At 56.0% G+C, this 21,496-nt stretch overlaps 3 protein-coding genes across 3 annotated transcripts; 2 read left to right on the top strand and 1 right to left on the bottom strand.

The window, feature by feature from the left end:
- Window positions 1-391: 391 nt before the first annotated feature.
- On the bottom strand, window positions 392-1,535 carry VOLCADRAFT_91023 (uncharacterized protein; the record flags this gene model as incomplete). The annotated part of the gene is made up of 4 exons (XM_002950597.1): window positions 392-590; window positions 667-868; window positions 1,239-1,324; window positions 1,411-1,535. The coding sequence occupies 4 exons, from the start codon at window positions 1,533-1,535 to the stop codon at window positions 392-394; spliced, it is 612 nt and encodes a 203-aa protein (XP_002950643.1).
- Window positions 1,536-2,280: 745 nt separating this feature from the next.
- On the top strand, window positions 2,281-6,253 carry VOLCADRAFT_91024 (uncharacterized protein; the record flags this gene model as incomplete). Its single annotated transcript, XM_002950488.1, has 8 exons — window positions 2,281-2,289; window positions 2,867-2,960; window positions 3,172-3,350; window positions 4,159-4,380; window positions 4,564-5,000; window positions 5,257-5,308; window positions 5,778-5,840; window positions 6,098-6,253. The coding sequence occupies 8 exons, from the start codon at window positions 2,281-2,283 to the stop codon at window positions 6,251-6,253; spliced, it is 1,212 nt and encodes a 403-aa protein (XP_002950534.1).
- Window positions 6,254-9,789: 3,536 nt separating this feature from the next.
- VOLCADRAFT_91025 (uncharacterized protein) lies at window positions 9,790-13,075 on the top strand (the record flags this gene model as incomplete). Its single annotated transcript, XM_002950489.1, has 5 exons — window positions 9,790-9,815; window positions 10,304-10,393; window positions 12,353-12,387; window positions 12,555-12,740; window positions 13,035-13,075. 5 exons carry the CDS (start codon window positions 9,790-9,792, stop codon window positions 13,073-13,075), a joined length of 378 nt encoding a protein of 125 aa, XP_002950535.1.
- Between the last annotated feature and the right edge of the window lie 8,421 nt (window positions 13,076-21,496).

A 21,496-nucleotide genomic window follows, 5' to 3' on the forward strand; every position in this document is an offset into this window, starting at 1 on the left:
CCGACCGCCATGCAAACGCTCGTTTATCATCAGGGACCAGCAGAGACTGGGCCTCACCAAACCGCCTCCTGCCAGTCCTAAAGAGCGAGCCTCTGTCATACATACTGCCGTAAGCGTGCGTGATGTGCGCCGGTTCCATACTGTGCTGCATTGCTTGTGGCTCTGCGGAAGTAATTTCCCGTGTGGTCCGGTGAGTCCTAGGTTTGGTTCGCCCGCCGCATCCTGACTAGATCCTCGATGGCCGCCTGCGCGACTTATTTGATCCTAGTCGTCCACAAGCAGTGGTGTTGGCGCTTGTATGTGCAATATTACTCACCCAGGAACCGCGCACACCCTCAGAGACATAGACTTCAAACTGTCACCTCGGTCCACCTAAATTGCTCAGCTTCCTCTATGTATGCTGTATGTAAAAGGCTGCACGAATCGACAATGCTATTAGTACGTAGTTGAGCTTCTGGCAGGCCAAGCTTAAATTTAAAAATTCTTTTGCAAGGATAGCCCCGTTAGCGACGGTGCTGTAAGATGAAATTACCCACGAACATTCTGGACTTTTAAGGGTCCATGTGACTGAGCAAGGTAAAACGCTGCGCCTGTAGGGCATTCGAAGTCCCTTGGGTCAGTATGGGTCTGACCACTGTGCGGTGATGGGTGAACATCCACCTCTACCTGCCTTCATTGGACGCCCTGTTTTCAAATTGTCCGCCAAGCACCGAACCTCCTAGCTTGGCTGACATGAGGTGTGGCCTTCTGTATGTCATGTTCGTAAGGTCTATCTCCGGAGTCCTAGGAATTACGGAGCTGGACGACGAACGGCTAAGGCAGTAGGCCAGCTGCAGGCCAGCACAGCTGCTCCCTTGCCTGGTACCTTCTGTTGCGAGGTTGAAAACGAAAATATTTGGGTGCGCAGTCACGCACCTCAACAAGCCTCGTAACTCCGTTACAATTCTTCAAACCCAAAAAGGAGGCCTAACGGCATATACAGTAGCAGTCCTACCAAGCCCCCATATACATTAAAAAGACGCCACGTTCTCTCCCATCGCGACGCCTCTGACGGTCCATTTGCTCCGAGCCTCTTCATTTCATCGTTCATGCATGAGGACGGGTATTCGAAGATGCCGCTCTGAGTGAACGGTTGAAGACTGAAGCGGTAATACGGCAGGACATCGGTGGCAATTTTCTTCCATCTTCAGCAGAGCCTGCTGGTGGTGCAGCGCGCTTCATGGCGTTCGCGGCCCTACCGGCAATCTTCTCACGCTTGGACTCCATCCAGCCTCCCTTGCTTCGCAAGGCGGTGATCCTGTATGCATACGCTGCTTTAATAACTCTGTGGGCGGTAGCAGTGGTGCGAAGGCTGCGTCCTGGGCTGCCCAGGTTCCTGGCTTCTTTGCCGGTCGTGGTGAGCCTAATCACCTGCTGCCTTTGACGCAGCTAGGCCGCGCACTCTCAGCTAGAAACGTGTACAGCTTCAGTTCGCGAAAACCGCCATATTGCACCAGCGGCCAGTAGAGGCTAACTACTGCATTTTCCTCTTTCATTTTTGTAGCATGTAACGCTTCTGCTGCACACCATTAAACGTGTGGGCTCGTTTATCGGCTTCGACTTTTTACAATAACGTTCCTTCTTCAAACCCAAGCAAGGAAAAAACTATTCACGCGCAAACTTTCTTACAAACCCACGCACTTACTCTCCGGCCGCGCATACGCTTCATGCGCTCGCATACGATGTCGCGTCTGACCAGCTTTTATCCGCTGCACGTGTGCTCTAACAGCCTTGGGGCGCTTGGGCCGCTCCTGGCGCGTATATGCATGGGCCCTCGCGAATACACCTTTGTTGGGTAGCGCATCAACTTTCAGAAGGTGAAACACAGACGCACACACACACAGACACACAGACACACACACATACATATGCCGCCCTACCTTATCACCCTGCCCTGCTTTGCCCTGTCCATCACTAGATGGGCAACCTGCTCGCCCCCCTCCTCCTGGATCCCAACTCGGAGCCGCTGCTGATCACTCCACTTGCAGGCGTGTTCTCCCTGGCGGCCTTCAAGGTAACAACTAACTGACTAACTAACTGAGCAGTAACTAACCGGTCCATCTGTTTCCTGGTTGGCTGGCTAATCCCGGTGGAGTGGAACAAATTAGGGTTTGGCGATGAAGGACCGTTTTCCTGTTTGAAGGATAGAGGGGAAGGGTGAGGCTATATATAAAACATACATAAAGATGCGAGCTGACCAGGAACTAAGTTGTGGCGCCGTTGATCCGCTAGATTGGTTGGATGCTGCTGGTGAGTTGCTGAACCCAACGAATACATTCTGAAGCCGGATGGGGTGAATGGATTCGGGTGCCCCTCTCGCAGGGGAGAGCAGGGAACTGCCTCGGGAAAGGGGGCCGCTGGCGAAGCTATACCACCCTGTAACAACATACAAACATACAGATATACACTCCACCAGGATATTCTCAACACGCCATGGCACCAACACTTATAGCCTACCCCTTTTTGCCCCTTCATTTGCAACTTTCTACCCTTCGATTGCCCGTGTCGCATGGTCGTTCCTTGCGTGGGCTCCGCTAACCGCTAACCGTTACCTGCAAACTGCTAACCGCTAACCGCTAACTCACGCCATCCACTTCCCGGGGCACGCGCTTTCCTACGGGCCCCGCCTCACCACCGCCATCACCATCACACCAACACCAACATCCTAAATATCGCCACCGTCGCCACCGTCGATCGCCATCGTCGCCATCATCGCCATCATCGCCAGCTGCTGGCCTTCTCCATCGCTCGAGGCCCCTTGGTGCCGTCCTGGCTGACCAGGGGGCAGTTCTGCGGAGTGCTGCTGCTGCCCGTCATCCCCATTCAGGTGTTCACGGTGGGCCCCGCGGCCGCCGCCACCGCCCAGCTGCACACCGTGAAACGAGGCCGCCAGCTGCTGGTGCATTGCTGGGCTAGTGTGGGTAAGATAGGGACGGTAAGATAGGGACGGGGCAGCTAGGTAAAGGACGTGATAATCAGCAATCTAGCAATGTGATAATCATAGGAGCACCTGCTGCTGCAACCACCCATTAAGATGCTGCTTGTAACTATCCATGGTGCTGCTTGCGGCTTTGGCTTTGAACTGTTTGTGTGTGTGTGTGTGTGTGTGTGTTTACGTGTTTGGGAATGCAGGTACGGCAATGCTGGTGAGCTGGGTGCTTGCGCTGCCGTACCTGCCGGTTATGGTACGGCATTGGCTGTACACGCTGGCCAGTGCCACCTTCCTGACGGGAGTGTTTGATATCCTTGGAGCTGTTGCCTATCTAGGACTGGGCATCACTGCGGCGCCCGCCTTTGACCGGCCCTGGCTGGTGAGCGATCGGTCTTGGGAGGGGGGGGTATTCCCCCTGAAAAAAGGGGGAGGGGGAGGGAGAGGAAAGTGGAAATGGTGCCGGGCTTGTTTAGGCTATCCTAGGGTTATTATAGGTATTTTCCTAGGTTTACAGCTTCCTAGGTTCCTTCTCAGGACTTAGGACTGGGTTTGTGTGTGGTAATATGGTCTGTGTATGGTTTCATGGTCTCTGGTCTTGGGGACGGGGGAGAGGAAGGGAGAGGAAGGGAGAGGAAGGGAGAGGAAGGGAGAGGAAGGGAGAGGAAGGGAGAGGAAGGGAGAGGAAGGGAGAGGGCCTTATGCCAGCGCGTGGAGGGTGTGTTTGGGACGGACTGCGGAGCCAGCCAGGCCCGGGACGTCCCCCCAGCTAAGAGCGATGTGCGCGTGGTGTTTGTCTGTGTGTGTGTATGTGTGTTTTGGGGGTGGGAGAGGGAGAAGTGGAGGGGTGTCTATGCGTTGGGAGGTTCAGTGCATGCGTCGGTTAGTTCTACTTTCGATCGAATGCATGGATCGTTTTATTTTAATTCCGTCGTACACTGCAGGCACGACCTGGGACATGCCATGCCATGCATGCATGCACCTCCTTACGAGGGTTATGTGGTGAAACTCAGTCGCGATGCCTTTCCCGCATTTCAAAACCACCAACAACGGTTGACATAACAATATATTACGTCGGCATATTAACTCGCTATTTACTAATGATAAGCATGGCATGAAGTGCGTTGTTAACAACTAACTGTACTGCGGCGCGCAACGGTTTTGTACGGCTGTCGTGTTTTGGCCCCCAGTGCGACAGCTTCCAGGATTTCTGGGCACGCCGTTGGAACCTAACCACCACGTACATGATGCGAGTCCTGGTTTATGAGCCCGTCATTGAGGGGCGTCTGCTGCCAGCGACATGCCGCCGGAGAGCCAAGCCGTCGAAGGCGGAGGCGGCGGCGGCCGCAGCAGCAACGCCGCTGGTGGTGGGGGCAGCCCCGGGTGGCCGTACCACCCTGCAGAGCCAGCAGGTGTGATGGACGCGGAGATTGGGACCCATGTGCGTATGTATGTATGTGAGTGTCTGTATGTATGTGCACGTGTTTGTGTGTGCGTGTTTTTGTGTTTTCCGCAAAGGAGTGGGGACGTCTTGAGCCACTGATGACCCACGGGTCGGTCTCGTCGCTAATTCCAGGCCGACTTCCCAAAAGCAGGGCTGCCTAGCACCCGCTGGCGATTCGGCTGTAGCTATATCAGGGCCGTCAGAATCGGAATGTGCGAACGGTGTCGTACCGTCCGGAAAGACCGTGGTTCCGGAGCCTGGCACGAGGCATGCCGCAGAAGTCGGTACTGGGCTGCGCCAGCGCCAGAGAACCGCCGTACCGGTCACTGATACGGCATTACTAGCACATGATCAAGCTATCGACGAAGGCGGAGGAAAAGAACGTACGGTGGCGTGCGGAGCATCTCAGCCGCCAGCGTCAGCGGCGAGGAAGGGGTCGGCGGAGGGTGCGGCAGCAGGGACTGGCGGCGGCGGCGGCGGCGGCGGCGACAGCGGTGCCAGCCGGCCTCCCGTTTCCAAGATGCGGCGTTTCTGGGGCCTTCAGGCTGTTTTCCTTTTCAGCGGACTTTGGCACATCCTAATATTCTGGTAGGTGAAGGTGGGGGTCGGGGCGGGCCGTTCACGAAAACCATCAAAAAGCGCATCAAGGACATGAATCGTCTGTTAGGGTTTTAGTGTTGGGAGGCCACAGGTCGAGATGCCGTCATATGTCCTTTTGCCGTTCTACGAAGTGGAAAATAGCAATGAACTGCTGCATAAGCAGTACATGGGTGATATGAACAGGGAGCATCGCCTTTACGCTCCGTACGGCCGTACGTTCCTGCCTTGCCGTACACGTCTGCAGGTACAATACCCACGTGTTCAGCTGGCGCTGGTGTGCGTTCTTCGCTATTCAGGTATGTACACACACACGGGGTGGGATATGAAGTAACATAGCTCCTCTGGACTTCACAGCAGCTGACAAATATTGCAAGCATGGGAATATATTGCCAGCAGCATGGACTGACAGACAGGCAGACAGACGGACGCAACCGCTAAACTTCCCCAGACCCGTCGGGGGAAGCACACACATGTACGGGACTGGTGCGCTTGGTTCCTGTGGCCCCGCACCTCGTCCACCGTTTGACCGTTGTAACTGTCACGTGGCGACCGAGGAAAGCAACAAAGCTGTACGTTGTCATTTTCCCCTCTTTCCGCCCCCCCCCCCGGAGGGGTTTCCCCCCCCCCGGACCCCTCAACCCCGCCCCCGGTGTGTCTCCAATAAGGCCCCCATACTCATGACGGAGCAACTAATGCGACACCTTGGTCGGAGGATAGGCGTCCGCATGCCCCGCGCCCTACAGGTAACGCCAACGCGCTGTACAGGCGCCGCCGCACGGTACTGTAGTACGGATAGCGCGTTCAGACATGGGTGTATGTACGACACCGGTGCGGGGGCGGCGCCGCAGTCCCCGGGGCCCTGTGGCCCCGGGAGGAGGGTTTTTACCGATCCACAAACTGCACACTGCCCGCCCCACCTTAACCAACCACACATTCGGTCCAATGCACATCCACACCTACATAATGTAATCTAGCCTTGTATATTACTCCTCCACCTTTTGTACCTCCCGCAGCATCCGCTAACCCCACAACCCCGCCGCATCCCCCATATGCCGCGTACATACACACACACACCGCACTCGCAGATCTTCATGGCCAACTTTTTGCTCATCGTAGTGGCCAGACCTCTTTTCTTCGGGCCCACCGACACGACGGGCTTTGCGATGCGCAATCTGGCGGTGGGTCAGGCGCCGCTGTGGGCGCTGGCAGATCTCAGCCGCAGGGCGCTGGCACGCTTCTAACGCGAGTTGAAGTTGCGAAGATGGCAGTGGAGATAGGCTCAGGATAGGATTCGTACTTAGCACCGCGCTGTAGCTGTAGCAGGCCGATACCGTTTCGTTTGGGAGGTGGGCGGGGTGCCCTTCAAGCAAGTGATGGGCGGCGGAGAAACGTTGGGTGTTTACAGATGTCGTTCCGGGGGCGGGGGGTTACATCGGCGGGCCGTGTGAGGTACTTCGGTGCAGCTGGTTGTTTATTTGCAGCGGACGGTCTGGGCTGGGCTAGGTAGGTTTGTAGGTTTGTAGGTAGGTAGTAAGTGGCTTATACGCAGAGAGAGAGAGAGAGTGTGTGTGAATGATTACAAAAGTGGAAGAGTTGGTAACCCGGCGGAAATAAACAACTTGGGAGTTCCCGTGCTTGCTCGGGGGGATCCAAACTTCGTGCTATCCTTTTTTGTCGTTTTCCTCCTCCACGTGACTGTTGTTGGCAGTTGAATGCGAGGCAGGCAGATTTCCGCTGTACACAGCAGGTTAACGTGTGCCTTGGCGCACAGGTATGCGGTCGGCGGAAGGGAGGCCAGCGGACGCAAAAGCTGCACACCTCCGCCTTCACCACCTAGGCAAGACGAAGAATGAGCGTGTGCGATATATAAATCGGTTTTAGTATCGTAGTTTAATGATTGTATTGAAATGACGTACGACACGATGGGTTGCATCCCTGTGCGCACATCTTCAATGGGGATTGTTACCGGAGCAACGGAGCAACAGCTGCTCCAGAAGCGCATGTCTGACATCAACGTATTGGTACCCCGTTCAGTTGCAAGACATGCTCATCCTTGCATGCGTCCCCACGCAGCCGCAACCCTCACGTGGCGCTCCTTGGCGCCCAGAGTGAGGACGGCAACGGCCACGTCCACGGGCAGGGGAACGGCTAATAATGGCACATGGCGACCTGGTGGCTCAGGCACCTCCGCGGACCTCCCTGGTTCTCAGGAACTAAATCTCAGGAACTAAATCTCAGGAACTAAGTCAGATTCGGATGAAAAAAGAATATGTACGTGTCCACAATTAAAAGATCTACATGTTGACATACGGCTAATTAAGCAGCCCCTCGCACAAATGTGTCCGGTCGTACTTCGCGAATAAAGTGTTCGTACATCGTCCTAAAAAAGCCAGGAGCGAATTTTGCCGCGCAGATGCGCGCGTGCGATTCACAAAATGCGCCTGTACAAGTGTATATAAATTTTCTTGGCGGATGAGGACCACGTGCGCCAGCGCGTTGCGCAAGTGGGCATGTTGGCCATAGCCGCACGCGGCATGCATGCTGGACTATTGCCTGGATGCTTTGCAGTAACTGAAAGCACCCAATGCCAACGCCCTAGCTTGCAACTCTGGGCTCGTGAAACTACCGCGGAAGATGAAGCGCTGGCGAAGAGGCAGTTGTATGCAGCACCTTGTTCAGAGTAAAGTCAAATTACAAAGTTGCGCAAAGTATAACATACATAAACTTAATTAAACATAAGAACAGATAAGACGTTTAGAGCCTTGTCGGTGACATGGACGCCGCTGTTGGCTTGGAACAGCTATTTGCTGTGCATAGGGACGTGCCCGCGTTAGCCGTGTTGCAACAGCTCAGGATGGATTTCAGCCAGCAACAGCCTCAAGAGCTGCTGCACAACCACCGGGAATGTCTTCAGTTGGGCACGTGTAGTTTTGGTCGGCGGGGTCGAGCAACGTACGCAATGCGCACAGAAACCAAGGTGCAGCGTTCTGTAACATCGCCAACATATCCGGTACGGGGTGGCAGGCTTGCCGAGCACGAAATGAAGGGGGGGTCGCATCTCACCATTCAACTAAGCATGCATGTGCTCGGTTGAATGCTCGGTAGCGTGCGAGTTTACCCCTATCAGGATGTTTGTTTGCATATCCCCCCAAGCGAGAGGGCTTGCACCTATGCTGATGTTCGTTCCAAGAAGTGAACTGAGGACTGATGCTACGGTGAAAGATTTGCACGTAAACTCGCCCGTGCAATAAAACGCCCTGTAACTCGCTTACGCTAATCCCACATTCCAATATGCCACTGCACTTTCCTCTCCAACCTGGCCACATTCTCTTCCTCGCAAACGTACTTGGGCACCTTACAATCCAACACCATACGTGCATTAGAAACGCGGGCAGCTGCTTCACAAGGACCCCCCTATTTTCGGGCTCTCGAGTTCTGACCTGGTTACACTTGGGATTGAGGTGTACGGCTCACACGCATCAGGCTTACAGGCAACCAACCCATGGTGCAGCGGCCTTCTTACGTACCTAAGTCGTTAGGGACGGTATCCAAAAGCTGAGAGCCAAGAGACTTTAGCGACGGGTTTTGTTGGGATGAGAAAACCTCGCAACGCCGTACCGTTTTTACACATCTCGCATGAATAGTAAGATACATAGGTACATAAAACGAGTTAAGAATACGAATCACTTGATAGCAACATCTCAACTTTTGCAGCCACCTGTGCAGGCTAAGTGTCCAAACCGGCCAGGAACCTGAAACTAACCGTCCCTGCTGCCCGCTGTGGTACATGACGGGGATGTGGGACGTGACTTGACGCGGCCACTACCTGTGGGCTACAACGAACAAGTTAACCGTCATCCACATCTGCAAATCTCGTACAACCACCTTGCATGCCGAACGACAACTGGAACTTGCAAGGTTGGGAAACACACTGACACCAAATAAGAATGTGGGGATAATCTCAAACTCTACGGCATGGTACGCAAACCTCGCCTACTCATCGCTACCAAGATGCTTCTCCCGGCCTTCCAGGAATCCAAGGCGCTATATTGCAAGAGACTGGTGGAAATATTTCGACCCTTCTCAAGCATACTTGCCAGATAATCTTCCCTCTCCAGGGACTAAACTGAAAACCCCTGAGCGACTAATCCCTACAATCCCGATTTCACAGCGTCCCTTCACCTCCAAACCCCTGTTGATGATGAGGAGAAAGGAACGAAAGGCTTTTCAACTCCCCGGCACGCCTGGGGCGGCTGTGTACGGCCGCCCTCCCAAACCTGACCCGGAGGCGGCGGGGAAAGTGATATATCCTGCATACGTGGCTTGATGCACATGTTCTGTGCATGAGCAACCACCAGGGAGTCGTGTATGGGTGAGCATGTGTGTTCGTCCGGCAAAACCCAGATCAGATTGGTATGAATATGGGGTGTGTAGGCATGCATGTGTGCCAAGCGACAAACATTACGTTGCTCACGCTAACAATAGACACGTCCTTCACGCACAGCAACAGAACGGCGAAGTGGGACCAGACGGCGCTAACGCGGTTCGGCAGCCACTTGCGTAGAACGAACACCCTTCCGCCCCACACGGGCCAGGGCTCAAAAAACCAACAACAACATCAACTCGACCAGCGTCAAGCCTCGTCAAGTCTGATACAACGCAGCAAACACATGCACACATACACGCACATATACGTAATAGTCACAACTTTTAAAGCACACACACACACACACACACACATCGCAGAAAATTAGTGTGGAGAATAAGCAAATACCTGATGATCATCGCCTCGCGGCGTTTGCCGTAAGCGCGGAGCGCGCAGCACAGATCCGCCACTGACTGTATTATAACACGACTGAGGATTGGGCAAATTTAAAAGACTGTCCACTCCATCTCTTCCCTAAAAAAAGGGTAAAAGAAAGAGAGGTATCTGAACCTGCAGTTGCCTCCCCCCTTGAGCCCCAAGAAAGTCCATTCCCCGACGCCACAAGGGGCACACACAATATGCGAACACAGCCTAGAAATCAGCTCCCCCGGTCCCGCACGTTGTCGGAAACCCGTTGGCCACCTCAACACGTGCCGGCCATCTGTACGAAGGACGGACGGTACACAGCTGCTTGTTCCAGCTCATTCGCAATTTGGATCGGAACTTGGCTCTTGATGCTGATTGTAAGAAGGTTCTGTCAGACAGCCATCGCATACAATCATTACCTACGTGCCTTTCCGATCCAATTCCCAAACCAACACAACCCGTTACACACACGCAAACACACCAGCAATCACGACTGCAGGAGAGAGGCAGACCGGACCATTTTGGAAACAGCAAAGGACTTTCTTCGCGGCCCCCATACAACGTGCACTCGCACCAAATGCTTACAGCGGTGGGCGCTGATCCCCTCCCTGTACCAAAGGCCATACACACACACAGACAGACAGACACACGCCTCAGCCTGGGCCTTTCACACCCCGGCGGTTCACACCCACTAGGTCAACACGCGCACTTTGCACTTCCAATCTGGCCCATAAGCATGCGAAGACACACGCATACATACATACTATATGCATACACACACACAGACACGGGTAACACCTCCAAACCTCGCCTCTTCAATCGTTTGTGCCCCCCTCCTCAGTCAGCCACACGCCTCAAGTGCACATGCACCTGTACCGTATCCGCCACACTTCCTTTCTTCGTACGCCTTTTCCATGTGGGTGCGGTAGCATCGTCGTCCAATAACGCCCACTGACCCCTCCAACCCCACCCAGCCGCACGACCGGCTCCCGGCGGGCCCCCAACGCCCTTCCCCACCTTTCCCTGAATACTCCCCTCCAACCCGCCTTTCGCTTATTTCGTATCCTGCACGCCCCTTTGGCACAACGGCACCAGTAGTTGAGAAGAATGATCTTTCCCAATGGGCCTAGACTGGGTTGAAAGGAGCCAAGGGCCGCACCCCACCACCGTAAGCAGTTGGCGTGGTCGTAAGCACCTACCACCACAGCCATCGCCATTACCTACTTTTCCCAGAGCGCTTTACTTTTCCGGGGTCTCTCTCTACTGCCCCCGCCACCTTCCACTTCATACCTACTGTACGCCGCCATTTCAATAATTATCGGTCTCCTACCGACAGACACCTGAGAGCCCTGGTGGAATGGATTTGGGTGGGGTGAGGTCCCGGGAGGTCTGTCGCCCCGTACCGCCCCGTACCGCGCCACTCTACATCGGCGCACGATCTTTGCTACGATTGCAATATGGAGAACTGCTGGGCGTCATACTCTGCTGCTGCTGCTACTGCTGCAGCTGCTGTTCCTCCGACTTACCTCCCTTACCCTCCACCTTACCCAACCCTACCACCAACACCATCCAGCACGTCCTATTGGCCGTGGACCCAACCCGACCACACGGCGCGCTCAGCGCTCACAACTGCTGCTGTTGCTGCTGCTGCTATCGCTGCCGCGGTATTCCATATGTCTGGAAATTGATTAAAAGGCACCACTGCTGCTGTTGCTGCTGCTGCTACTGCCGCCGCTGCTGTCATTGCTAATGGCGTCTATTGTTCCGTCCTCCTCTGTCCGCCTCTCCCTCTCCCTGGCTTCTCTCCACCAAGCTCCTCCCCTGAGCTTTCCCCCCTTCGACGTGGCCACGTCTATGCTGCCAGGAGAAAGCCATACCCAGGAGACACGAGCTCCAAGGTAGCGACGAGACATGCGGACATTGCCACTGCCCCCGGGCTTCCTGCCCTTCCCCCTCCCCTTCCCGCGCCCCCACTTCTCCTGCGGCAAACTAACTCACACGTGTACATGCAAAGCAAGGGGCTACCCGTACAATCCCCGCAACCGTCTCTGGCGGTGTGCTGGGAAGAGGGATGCTGACCCAGACAGGGACGTCCAAACGTAACGAACACGTCGTATGAGGACGACCTCACCCCCCTTCCCTTCCGGAGGGTTGTTCCATAACCACTACCACTGCCGCCACCACTACAACCACCATCACCACCACTACCACCATTACCGCCGCAACAATGGACTTCACGACGTGCTCGTGATTCCATGATGGCCATCTCGACAATCCATAGACGTCTATGGACCCATGTGATCCATACGACGTCTGCCACCGCATCCGGCATGGCCACCAACGCAACACGACGCCGTCGTCGTTATTCGCTCCCGGTGGCGAACACAACGGCCGCCGGCTACATTTAGAGCACAGCTACACCTGGCGACCGACTTGCAGCCACACGAAGCCGCGTTGGACGGCTAAGTGGTCACATAGATCTCCCGCATTCAGTTGCGTTGTCCTCTGCCCTGTTCCCTCTCGCCCCGTGGCTAACCCTCTCCCCCAGATATGCATGGCGCATTCCTGGCTACCAGCGGTCAGGTGCATCACCCATTCCGTCGGTTCTGTGCGATGCTATCGTTTTTCTACGTGACACCAACACTTTTCTGTGCGAGATACTCTTATCGTGCTACGACCAGTTCTGTACAGAAGATACAAAAACAGACCCTCCCAACCTCATCAATCTCACTAAAGTCGCCGCCTTGCAGATGGCCGGCCTGACACCCAAAAGCCGTCTCACAGCCGTAGACTGGCCGCACAGGGCCCTGGTGGTGCTCTCCCCTCAGACCCCGGTGGCTTTAGTGGCTCGGGTGGCGAGTCCCTAACTGTCCGTCATCTAGCATGCGGGAGGCGCCAGGAGTGGCGGTCGACGTACCTCTGCTCTTTCTCTTGCGGTGCGGTGCTCCTCCCTTAGCTTCCATATGGCAGCGCCTCTGTCCTCTCAATATAAAGGGGCACCTGAGAGGTCGCAGAGGACTACCACCGCTGTAAACCAGACGCACAAACGCCCACAAAAAGCGCACTAGGCGAAGTGTAGGACTAACAAGTCGATACGTTAAGGGGAACCGACTGCCTGGTACAGCTGGCCGGCCTGCACTGTTTCTAATGTGCAACGGTAGCCCCTCCCTTCTCCTCCTCAACCTCTTCCCCCTTCCTAGTGTGCGAACCCCCTACTACCTCCCCCGCAGTGGTGCACTGCTGGTGCACACCCAAGCTGACTGGCAACTGACAAAACTGGCTTGCGTGCTCCGACTAAGGAGCTCACAAGCTAAGAAAGTGATTTTGGCTGACTTGCTCCCTTGTTGAGAGGCAAGGGCCAATTCACGTGGTGGTGGTGGTGGTGGTGCAACATGTCCTGTCGTGTCATGTCATGATGTGTCGTGTTGAAGACGCAGTCTTCACTCGGCCGATCCATCGAAACCCTCTTCCCTCCGCCCTAACCCCCGCAGGCCGCTCCGCGCAATCGGAGCGAAACCTCCCCCAGCCCAAGTTACTGCGGAAGTCGCCTGTCGGCTCCTAGAGCTCTACACCTGCAATCTGTGGCCCTCCCCCCTCCCTTCCTCCCCTTTTTTCAGGACTGACTTTGCAGGATTGACTTTGCCGCGCTGACTGAGACTGAGACACGCTCTGCCGGAACCCAGCTCCTTCTGTCCGTTTAAAGGTTACGAAAGCAGAAAGACGACAAAACTGCCACTTGTCGCTCTTAAACGCCCAGATGCAAGAGCGGGAGCCGGAGACGGAGGAACGCTGGATCTGGGACAGCGGCGTGCTGGATGCTGCGTCTTGGCTATCTCACCTATACCTTGAGTTGTAGGCAAGGCCGTAATCCCATGTTGCTAGTAGTAAATGAATTCCTTGGGAGGAGGACGAACAATTTTGCACCTGTGACAGTGATGGCAGGCAACATGTCAGGGAAAGAAGCAGGCAAGAGAGGATTGAGGTGAAAAAGTTGAAATGACAAGTGCATAAGGGCACGACGTATTTGATGTGTGTGTGTGTGTGTCGGGAGCCCTTTACTGCAAGCGTGAAAAGACTGGGATTGATACATTTGTTGGCGGCCGGGTCGCCTTGCCAAGACACACACCAGCAAACAAAGGAAGCGGCGGACTTTCTATACGGATATATCTACTAAACGGATCCATCTGGACCCATCTGGCCTCCAACAGCCATGGGGACCCACATGTGCGACTTGCACTCGCGGGTCCAGGGTGTGAGGGCCTCCTCCGTGTCCGCAGCAGGCGACGATGGGGTTGGTGAAGTAGGGGCAGCAGCAGCAGCAGGGGAAACTGACGGCGACCGGCTCCGGCGCGAGCCCGCAGGCCGCACCCCGGCCGCAGCTGCCGCCTTAGCCACCGCCTTCATGACCCGGCGGCGAAGTGGCTCCACCTTGCCTCGTGGATCCTGTTGTTGCTTCTCCTGCTGCTCCGGCTTCTGCTGCGGCTGCGACCGCGGCGACTGCACAGCCGCTTCTTGTTGCTGCTGCCGTGACGGCGAGGAGGGCTGTGATGCCGGCAGCGCCGCTGGCAGCGCCAGTTCCTGCGAGTCCACAACTGACGATGCCGCCGCAAGAAAGCCATGACGTAGCTGCTGCTGCAGCCTGCGGTGTACGGAAGTCTCACGCAGTAGCAGCCCCACACAGGCCAGCGACGGACCCAGCTGCAATAGCAACATCCGCAGCAGCCCGCTGGCCCCGCGGCGCCGACGCGGCTGGGGCTGAGGCTCGGGCTGCTGCTGATGCTTCTCTTGGGGTGGTTGGCCGGCTTCGCTCAGTTCGTTCAGCACGCCGTTCAGGCGCTGCGTGACCTCAGCTAGCTCCTTCTCCTTGTGGTGTAGGGACGTCTGCGCCTTGTCCAGTTGCACGTTTTGGGCGGAAAGTTGCGCCATCTGCACAGTAAAGAAGCGCCCAAAGCGCGCAATCCTTCATACATGCGTAAACATGCTTCCCAATTGAGCCATGTCCTTATTCACACCTAACATGTAATTTATAAATACTACAAATCCTAAACATTAGCAACAAACGTTGCGACACCCTGCGTTAATGGCTGACAGCGTGTGCTCCATGCTTGTCGTTTGTGCTGTTCAGCTCTCGGTACACAGAGGGACCCATGGTCCGCAGATGCAGGTGGCGCATGTGGCCTCCATGAAGCGGAGTTTACAGTAGAAGGCGAGAGGACGGAAGGAGGGCCGGCATCCTGTTTTAACTGAGAGCCAACTCCTACAATATAATCGTTTTAGAGCCGCACATACTTTGCCTTGCCAAGAGAGAGAGAGAGAGAGAGAGAGACACAGACGTATGCCGTTGAGTGCGAAACGTATGTATATGAAATGCACTGATCTGCGACTTAGCGTCGCCGAAATTTGCGGTCTGTACCGATGATCCGGTTCACCTTCCTAATCCACCGCTGCCGCCCTTTCCTTCAGTGCATGAGGAAAGGCCTTCGCGCAACAGACACGGCCGGAGCTGTCTACGACGCGCTGGCATCCTGGACGCACCGCCTACCGTAACCGTTCTGACGTTCGCATGCAAGTGTTTCTCTCAATTGCACACCCCTTGCACCTACCATTTTCGCCAGCTCGTTATCTTTCGCAAGTAACCTCTCCTGCAACGCGCCGGCCAAGTCCGCCGGCGCCGACACCGGCTCCAGGACCGCTGCGCCCGTACCTTCAACGCGGGATGCCGCAGGTGCTGTACGAGAGTTGCAGCCGTCATCATTACTACCAGCAGCAGCAGCGGCGGCTGCAGCCGCCGCCGCCCGGTTGGCAAAGGGTTCCGGCTTTCCGCCCAGCAACGTGACTGCCGCCGCCACGACGGAGCGGGGTAATAACGACGATGAGGACCGGGACGCGGTGGGAACCGCCGCATCGGCCCCGCTACCGTCTTGACGCTCATTCGCCTCCGCTGCCACCGCCTCCAACACTTGACTCGCGCTGCTGGAGTTCTTCACGCTGGGTGGAGGCGGCAACGAGACCTCTCCTCCCTCCGGAGAGGAGCCCGGGGACACGGCGGGAGAGGAGCTGGCGGAAACGGAGGTGTTGCGTGGCGCACGACCACCGCCTGCAACAGCGCCAGCGGCCGCCGCTGCTGCTGCATCTGCCTCAGCCTGCAGCGCCGCCCTCGCCGCGGCGAAATGGGAGGGACCTGCCGATGAAGTCGCGACGGGGGCGCTTCGTAGGGGCGTCTGAGGTGTGCTGGACGCAGGCAGGGTGGAGGCGGTGGCCGCTGCCACCGTTGCGACGTCACCGCCGTCAGGCGACGTCACAGTTGCAGAAGGCGGTGGCGGCGGCGGTGATGGCGGCGAAGTGGCCGTTGCTGCTGGCACCGGCGCGCTGTGCGGTCCGTCCGCATCGGCTGCTGTGGCAGCTCCGATAACTTCGCTGGCAGATGAGCGACGCAGCTGCTCTTGTTGCTGTTGCTGCTGCTGGTGATTGTGATGGTGGATACTGTGATGGTTATGTTTATGGTGATGATGCAGCTCATGGTTGTGCGCAGCCTGGAAGCTCTGCAGCTTAATCAGCACGCCGGTGAGTCGCTGTGTGATGACGGCTAGCTCCCGCTCCTTGGCTTGCAGAGAGGTCTGTGCTTGGTCCAGCTGGGCATTCTTGGTAGACAGCTGGACCACCTAAAAAGAAAGAAACACGAAAAGCAGCAGCAGGCCGTATGGCGGTACGGACCACCGTCTCAGCTCGCAACTATTGTAATCTATATTAAAATTGTTGCAATGGAACAACTGAGCCAGCTGGGTATCCAGCCATGGAACTTCCCAGGGTTAGAAGGTCCAAAATCATCATCCTACAACAGGCCAAAGAAGACAAAGCGATACCGAGCCCTAACCATCAGAAAGTACTGTGTCTTGGCACGTGCGATTTCCAGAAGCGGGCGATTCTCTACGTGCTACTGCTTGCTGCAATTGCGGTCCATTCCCTGACCTCCGAACACTCGCCTGTATACGCCCATGTACATGTGACCCTTACACAATATGTTGTCATGTCGGGAATTCATTTCGGGGCTCGATACCGTACATCATAGCGGAGACATTACAGATAATAGGAGGACATGTTTTGTTGCCTTCCAGCCCGCTCGCTTGCTAGACTTTAAATGCACGGTATAGAGCTTGCGGCTTGGAAACATGTGCGCAGCGGCATAATACTTTATACCCCAATTGCACTCACCATCGATGCCAGCTCAGTCTCCTGTGTCCGCACCCTCGCTCGCAATGTCCACAGCTCCCGCAGCGTGTCCGGGTGGTCGCGGAGGTACGCCGCCGCCGCCAACGGGTTTGAGGTCGCCGCCAGCAGGCTGTCATCGCCGCTGCCCAGCAGCTCCGCCGCATCAGCGGCGATGATATCAGCGGCCGCCAAGGCCGCCACCGCATCGACACCACCACCGGACGTCATTGCCGACGCAACGTCATCACTCGCCAGGGGATACGACCTAGCCGCCGCCGAGCTGCAGTGCGACGCCGCGCCCGGATTAGGGGGAGGTATCATGATTGGTCGCCAGGTACCGCTATTGGGTCTGGAGGCGGGCGGCGTCGCCTTGGGCGAGCCGGGCGCCCGTCCGGAGTGTGACCGACGGGTTGGGCTCAGGATACCCATGGCGCTGGAAAGCTCCGCTCCACGCCGGCCGTTGCCGCCGAAGGACCTCGTAGCGAATAGCGGTGGCACTGCCGTCGCTCCAGCGGTGCTCCGTGGGGATGACCCCTCCGTCAGTGCCATCTCGGCCGCCGTCGGGATCTGCAGCTCCGAAACCGACACCGGCATGGAGCCGGACAGCGCGGCCTGCGGATCCATTGCACCTCCACTAGAGCGGCTCCGCCGCTCCACCTCCGCAACCCGGGCCTTCACGGAAAGGTTGCCGCTGTCGGCAGCGCCACCGTCAGCGATGGCCGCAACAACCCCCCGCGGGTCCTGAGGACCAGAGGAGAGCGGGACGAACGGACCGCTGTCAGTCCCTGCCGCGGCAGCATCAGCGCCGCCGCGGTAGCGGATAGAACTGCCGCCGCCCCTGCTGCCCACGCTGGCGCCAGAAAGCGATGGTGGTGGTGGCGGTGGCGGCATCGCCGCCGTTGCCGCCAAAACCGGGGCTGCAGAACCTGGGGCAGCGGCCGCTGCCGCTGCGGCAGACCCGCTATCGCGCGAGGGTGTGACATATGCTGACGCCGTCATGTGGTTTCTCCGCGCGGCAACGGCCTCCTGACGGGTTTGAAGCTGGTCCCGTACATTGGCGATGAGGGAATGCGGCTCGTCCAAGCTCTGCGGGGTGAAGAAACAATTTGGCCAAGGGACAAGAACCGAGGTGTCAGGATGAATAGGCACGGGCGAAGCGGGGGTAAATGGATTCAGGAGGCGGGGGCCAGCGGGCCAGGGTAGATCTGGGGCCCTGGGCAGACCGATGGCCGCAAGGAATGCCGCAAAGAAATACCGTAGCTCCAGAATAGGCCGTTAAAGGGAATGGTTGCTCTGAGTTGCGCACTGGGGGAATAAGGACAAGACGAGAGCGGACCCAAAAGGCGTATGTGCGCATCCGCCGATTGTGCAAGGGAAGTGGGGAGCGTGGGCGAGCGCGGATGCGGACGAGTGCCAACCCCATCGCTGCGGGAAGATGGTGAGACATGGGATACGAGAGTAAACAAACTAAAAGATTCAGGAGTAGATTAGGGGGACATTGCCGGGATGGCCGCGACTTCTTTCATGCGCTTCCCCTCGGTCCGGGGCCACTTAACGTGTGCAAAACTGTACAAGGTTGGGGAATGTACGCTGAATGACATCAGCGCAATATTGGAACCAGCAAGGAAACGAAACGAGGCACAACACATTTCCTCATACATTCCTAGCCGCTGTATGCAACAGTGGCATTCATTACCCTCCCTCCACGATATCGGGGAAGGCAAGGTCCGTGCAATCGTGCGACGAACGCGATGGAGGAGGACATCGGTTGCCAGGCGGAAAGATGCGGCCATGCGTGATCGGACAGAATGAACGAGCACAGGCACTAAGGATGCATGTTCCATGGAGAGATGCAAAACGCAGGAGTTGCTCGGCTCAAGTTGGCGCTCCGAAACCGCAAGCACTGCCCACCTGCGCCACCTCCCGCACGCCTTGGACCACGCTTTGGAGCCGCGCACGCAGCCGATGAAGTTGCTCTGAGAACATTCCCGAGTCGGCATTGTGGCTGCGGGGCGCGCGCCCGGTGGACGGCGACCGGCCGACCTTTGCCGGGGTGGAGTAACTCTTGGAAACAGTTACGGGCCCCGAAGACGCCTGCAAAAATTATCATCAGGGATCAGGATGGAAAGAATCGGAGGGGAAATCGAGGCTGACCTCCCGTCACACTCGTCTATCATGCCGGTCAGAACAGCAAGTGCAAACAACGCAAACCACCGCACCCCAAAACACAATGTCAATCCTCGTAACAAGCAATGCTTACGGAAGTCGGCAACGCAATTTTGTTTGAGGCCAAAGGAGCGTCTTCATTTGCCTGCTCTGGCACTGAAGCAGGGGAACCAGTTTGTTCCCCAGGAGATTGCGCCGACGGGCTTGATGCCTTTGACTTTCGTTTGAACGATATACGTCCCATTCATGCCGTTTGTAGACGAATTGCGAGCTGCGTCGGGGAACAGGTACAGGTGCTTTGCAGCGTCAGAGGCCACAATGTGTAGTAATTATCGAACTAATGCAGGAATGTATACAAAGCATCGGCTATCAGAAACATTCTGAATTGCTGCGTTTGGTGGTCCCAACCAACTAGAGATCACGTACGGGCCCCACGGTCAAAGGTCGAAGAACTTCTTCTGACGTTAAGCACAGTCGAAGCGCCAGAAACATGTATTATGTCCTTCTCTATGCCAAGAGGTAAGGATGCCTTTTCTCCTGCAGGCTCCCAATCATGCAGATAGGCAAGTCAACCTGCAATCGCAAACAGAGTCCCCGGATTAGAAGCAAGAAACAGAAGGTGCGAACGTTTAGCGCTCTTTCCTTGTCTATTTAAGGAAAGCTATGCGTGGTAATGCTATTGTTGTTCTTGTTGTTGGGCGGATGAATATACAAAAAGGTTATAAGGTAGATGGCTGCGCAGAAGTTCATATTCGTTTTCCTCGTGTGTATATATGCCAATCCAACATGTACACTTGTTACTGGGTCTTGGCTCGTCCGACAAGTACTGCGAACGCATCCCACAAGAAAAAGCGAAGTCAACACTTTTTCTGTAAGGCTATCAAGCTGTAAGAGGATGGATTTCTTTCATCTGCGCCACTACGGGGGCCCTACAAGACGCTTTCCGGGCACTATCCATCCTTTGATATTCATAACGCTCATGAGCCCTCGCGACGTCCTCCATCAGCTTCGAAGACGCAGAAGAGGGGGGCTGTTATACAGCACTATAAGTTGCTCGAGTGATGTTCACGGGTGGGACCTTTCTAAGGGCAAGGATGGCTTATCGCAAAGACATGCTTTTCAGACTGATTCACCAAGGTGTCGTAAATACCCGCCCAGTGTCAGGAACAGTCTATGACAGAGAATTTCGCGGTTAAGGACGGCAAGTCACAATTGTATTGTGATAAACAAAACTGCCTAGTTTGCCATTCCTGTGACGCGGTAGTCCACAACTTACTTTCTTACAGAATGCCTTGAGGGGCTGTTTTTAAGGGGCTGTTTTGTAGGGGCTTTGGCAAAGAACATAGGGTACGCAGTTGCTTTGTGGCCCAACGCGCATCTAAGGAAATTACGAGCATGGTACTAGGCTCACAAAATACAATCCCCCACCGCCCCGGGCGCCGATAGTCGGCCGTCGCAAACGTGAAACGCACAAGCCTAAATATCCCCGGTAGGACCCTCACCTCGCAGCTTCCAGGCGACCTACAATCCTCGCGGTAAGACCGGTTCGACATATACTTAGGCTATCACATCATCGGCTGTTTTCCCCGTGCTGCACATCGGTTGGTATCAAACTCCTTGCACGGATGCCGACGCCCATTTTTGCCCTCCCCGTTCCTACCTACGGTAGCCGCGCATTTAATGCGCCCCGCGACCGGTGCACCACCCAGCCGCTGCAGGCCTTACTGCTGCTTGGTAGTTCCTAAACCGTTACGAGAAGATCAAGGCAGGCAAATCATAATTAAACTCCCAGCGCCATACACCCACCAAGCATCCGCATTCAACCAAAGGACCTTCCGGATCAAGACCAGTGCGACTTACGTGAAAGGACAAACCTGAACGCAAATTATACCTAGCAGGCACTCACGACAGGCCACACTGCACGTACACACATAATGAAAAGCAGCAGCACCCGCATCATCTACCGCCTTGGATATTATGGCAATTGGCGATGCACAAACATTCCCCACTCCGCATATCCTGTCACCTCTAAATCCAAGGAGGGGACAGGAACACGGCCCACCGGTGAAGGCAGACAGGCCCCAAAGTAGTTACAGAAAAATTCAAGTCGCTCACGGCAGACAAACCGTACTGTTTCAAATCCGTCCGGCCGACTGGCCGCCACGGTCAAAATCAACCTGCCCTCATCCCTTCCTATCACCAACGCTATCGACACACCCAGCCTCTCGGCTACATGGGCATCTCCAACGGACGACTCCCTACGGACAGTCTGGCCTCGGCAACCAGCTTATCCACCAGCGCGTTGTAGCGCTGACCA

Source organism: Volvox carteri (assembly GCF_000143455.1).
Source record: "Volvox carteri f. nagariensis unplaced genomic scaffold VOLCAscaffold_19, whole genome shotgun sequence".
Classification (NCBI taxonomy): domain Eukaryota; kingdom Viridiplantae; phylum Chlorophyta; class Chlorophyceae; order Chlamydomonadales; family Volvocaceae; genus Volvox; species Volvox carteri.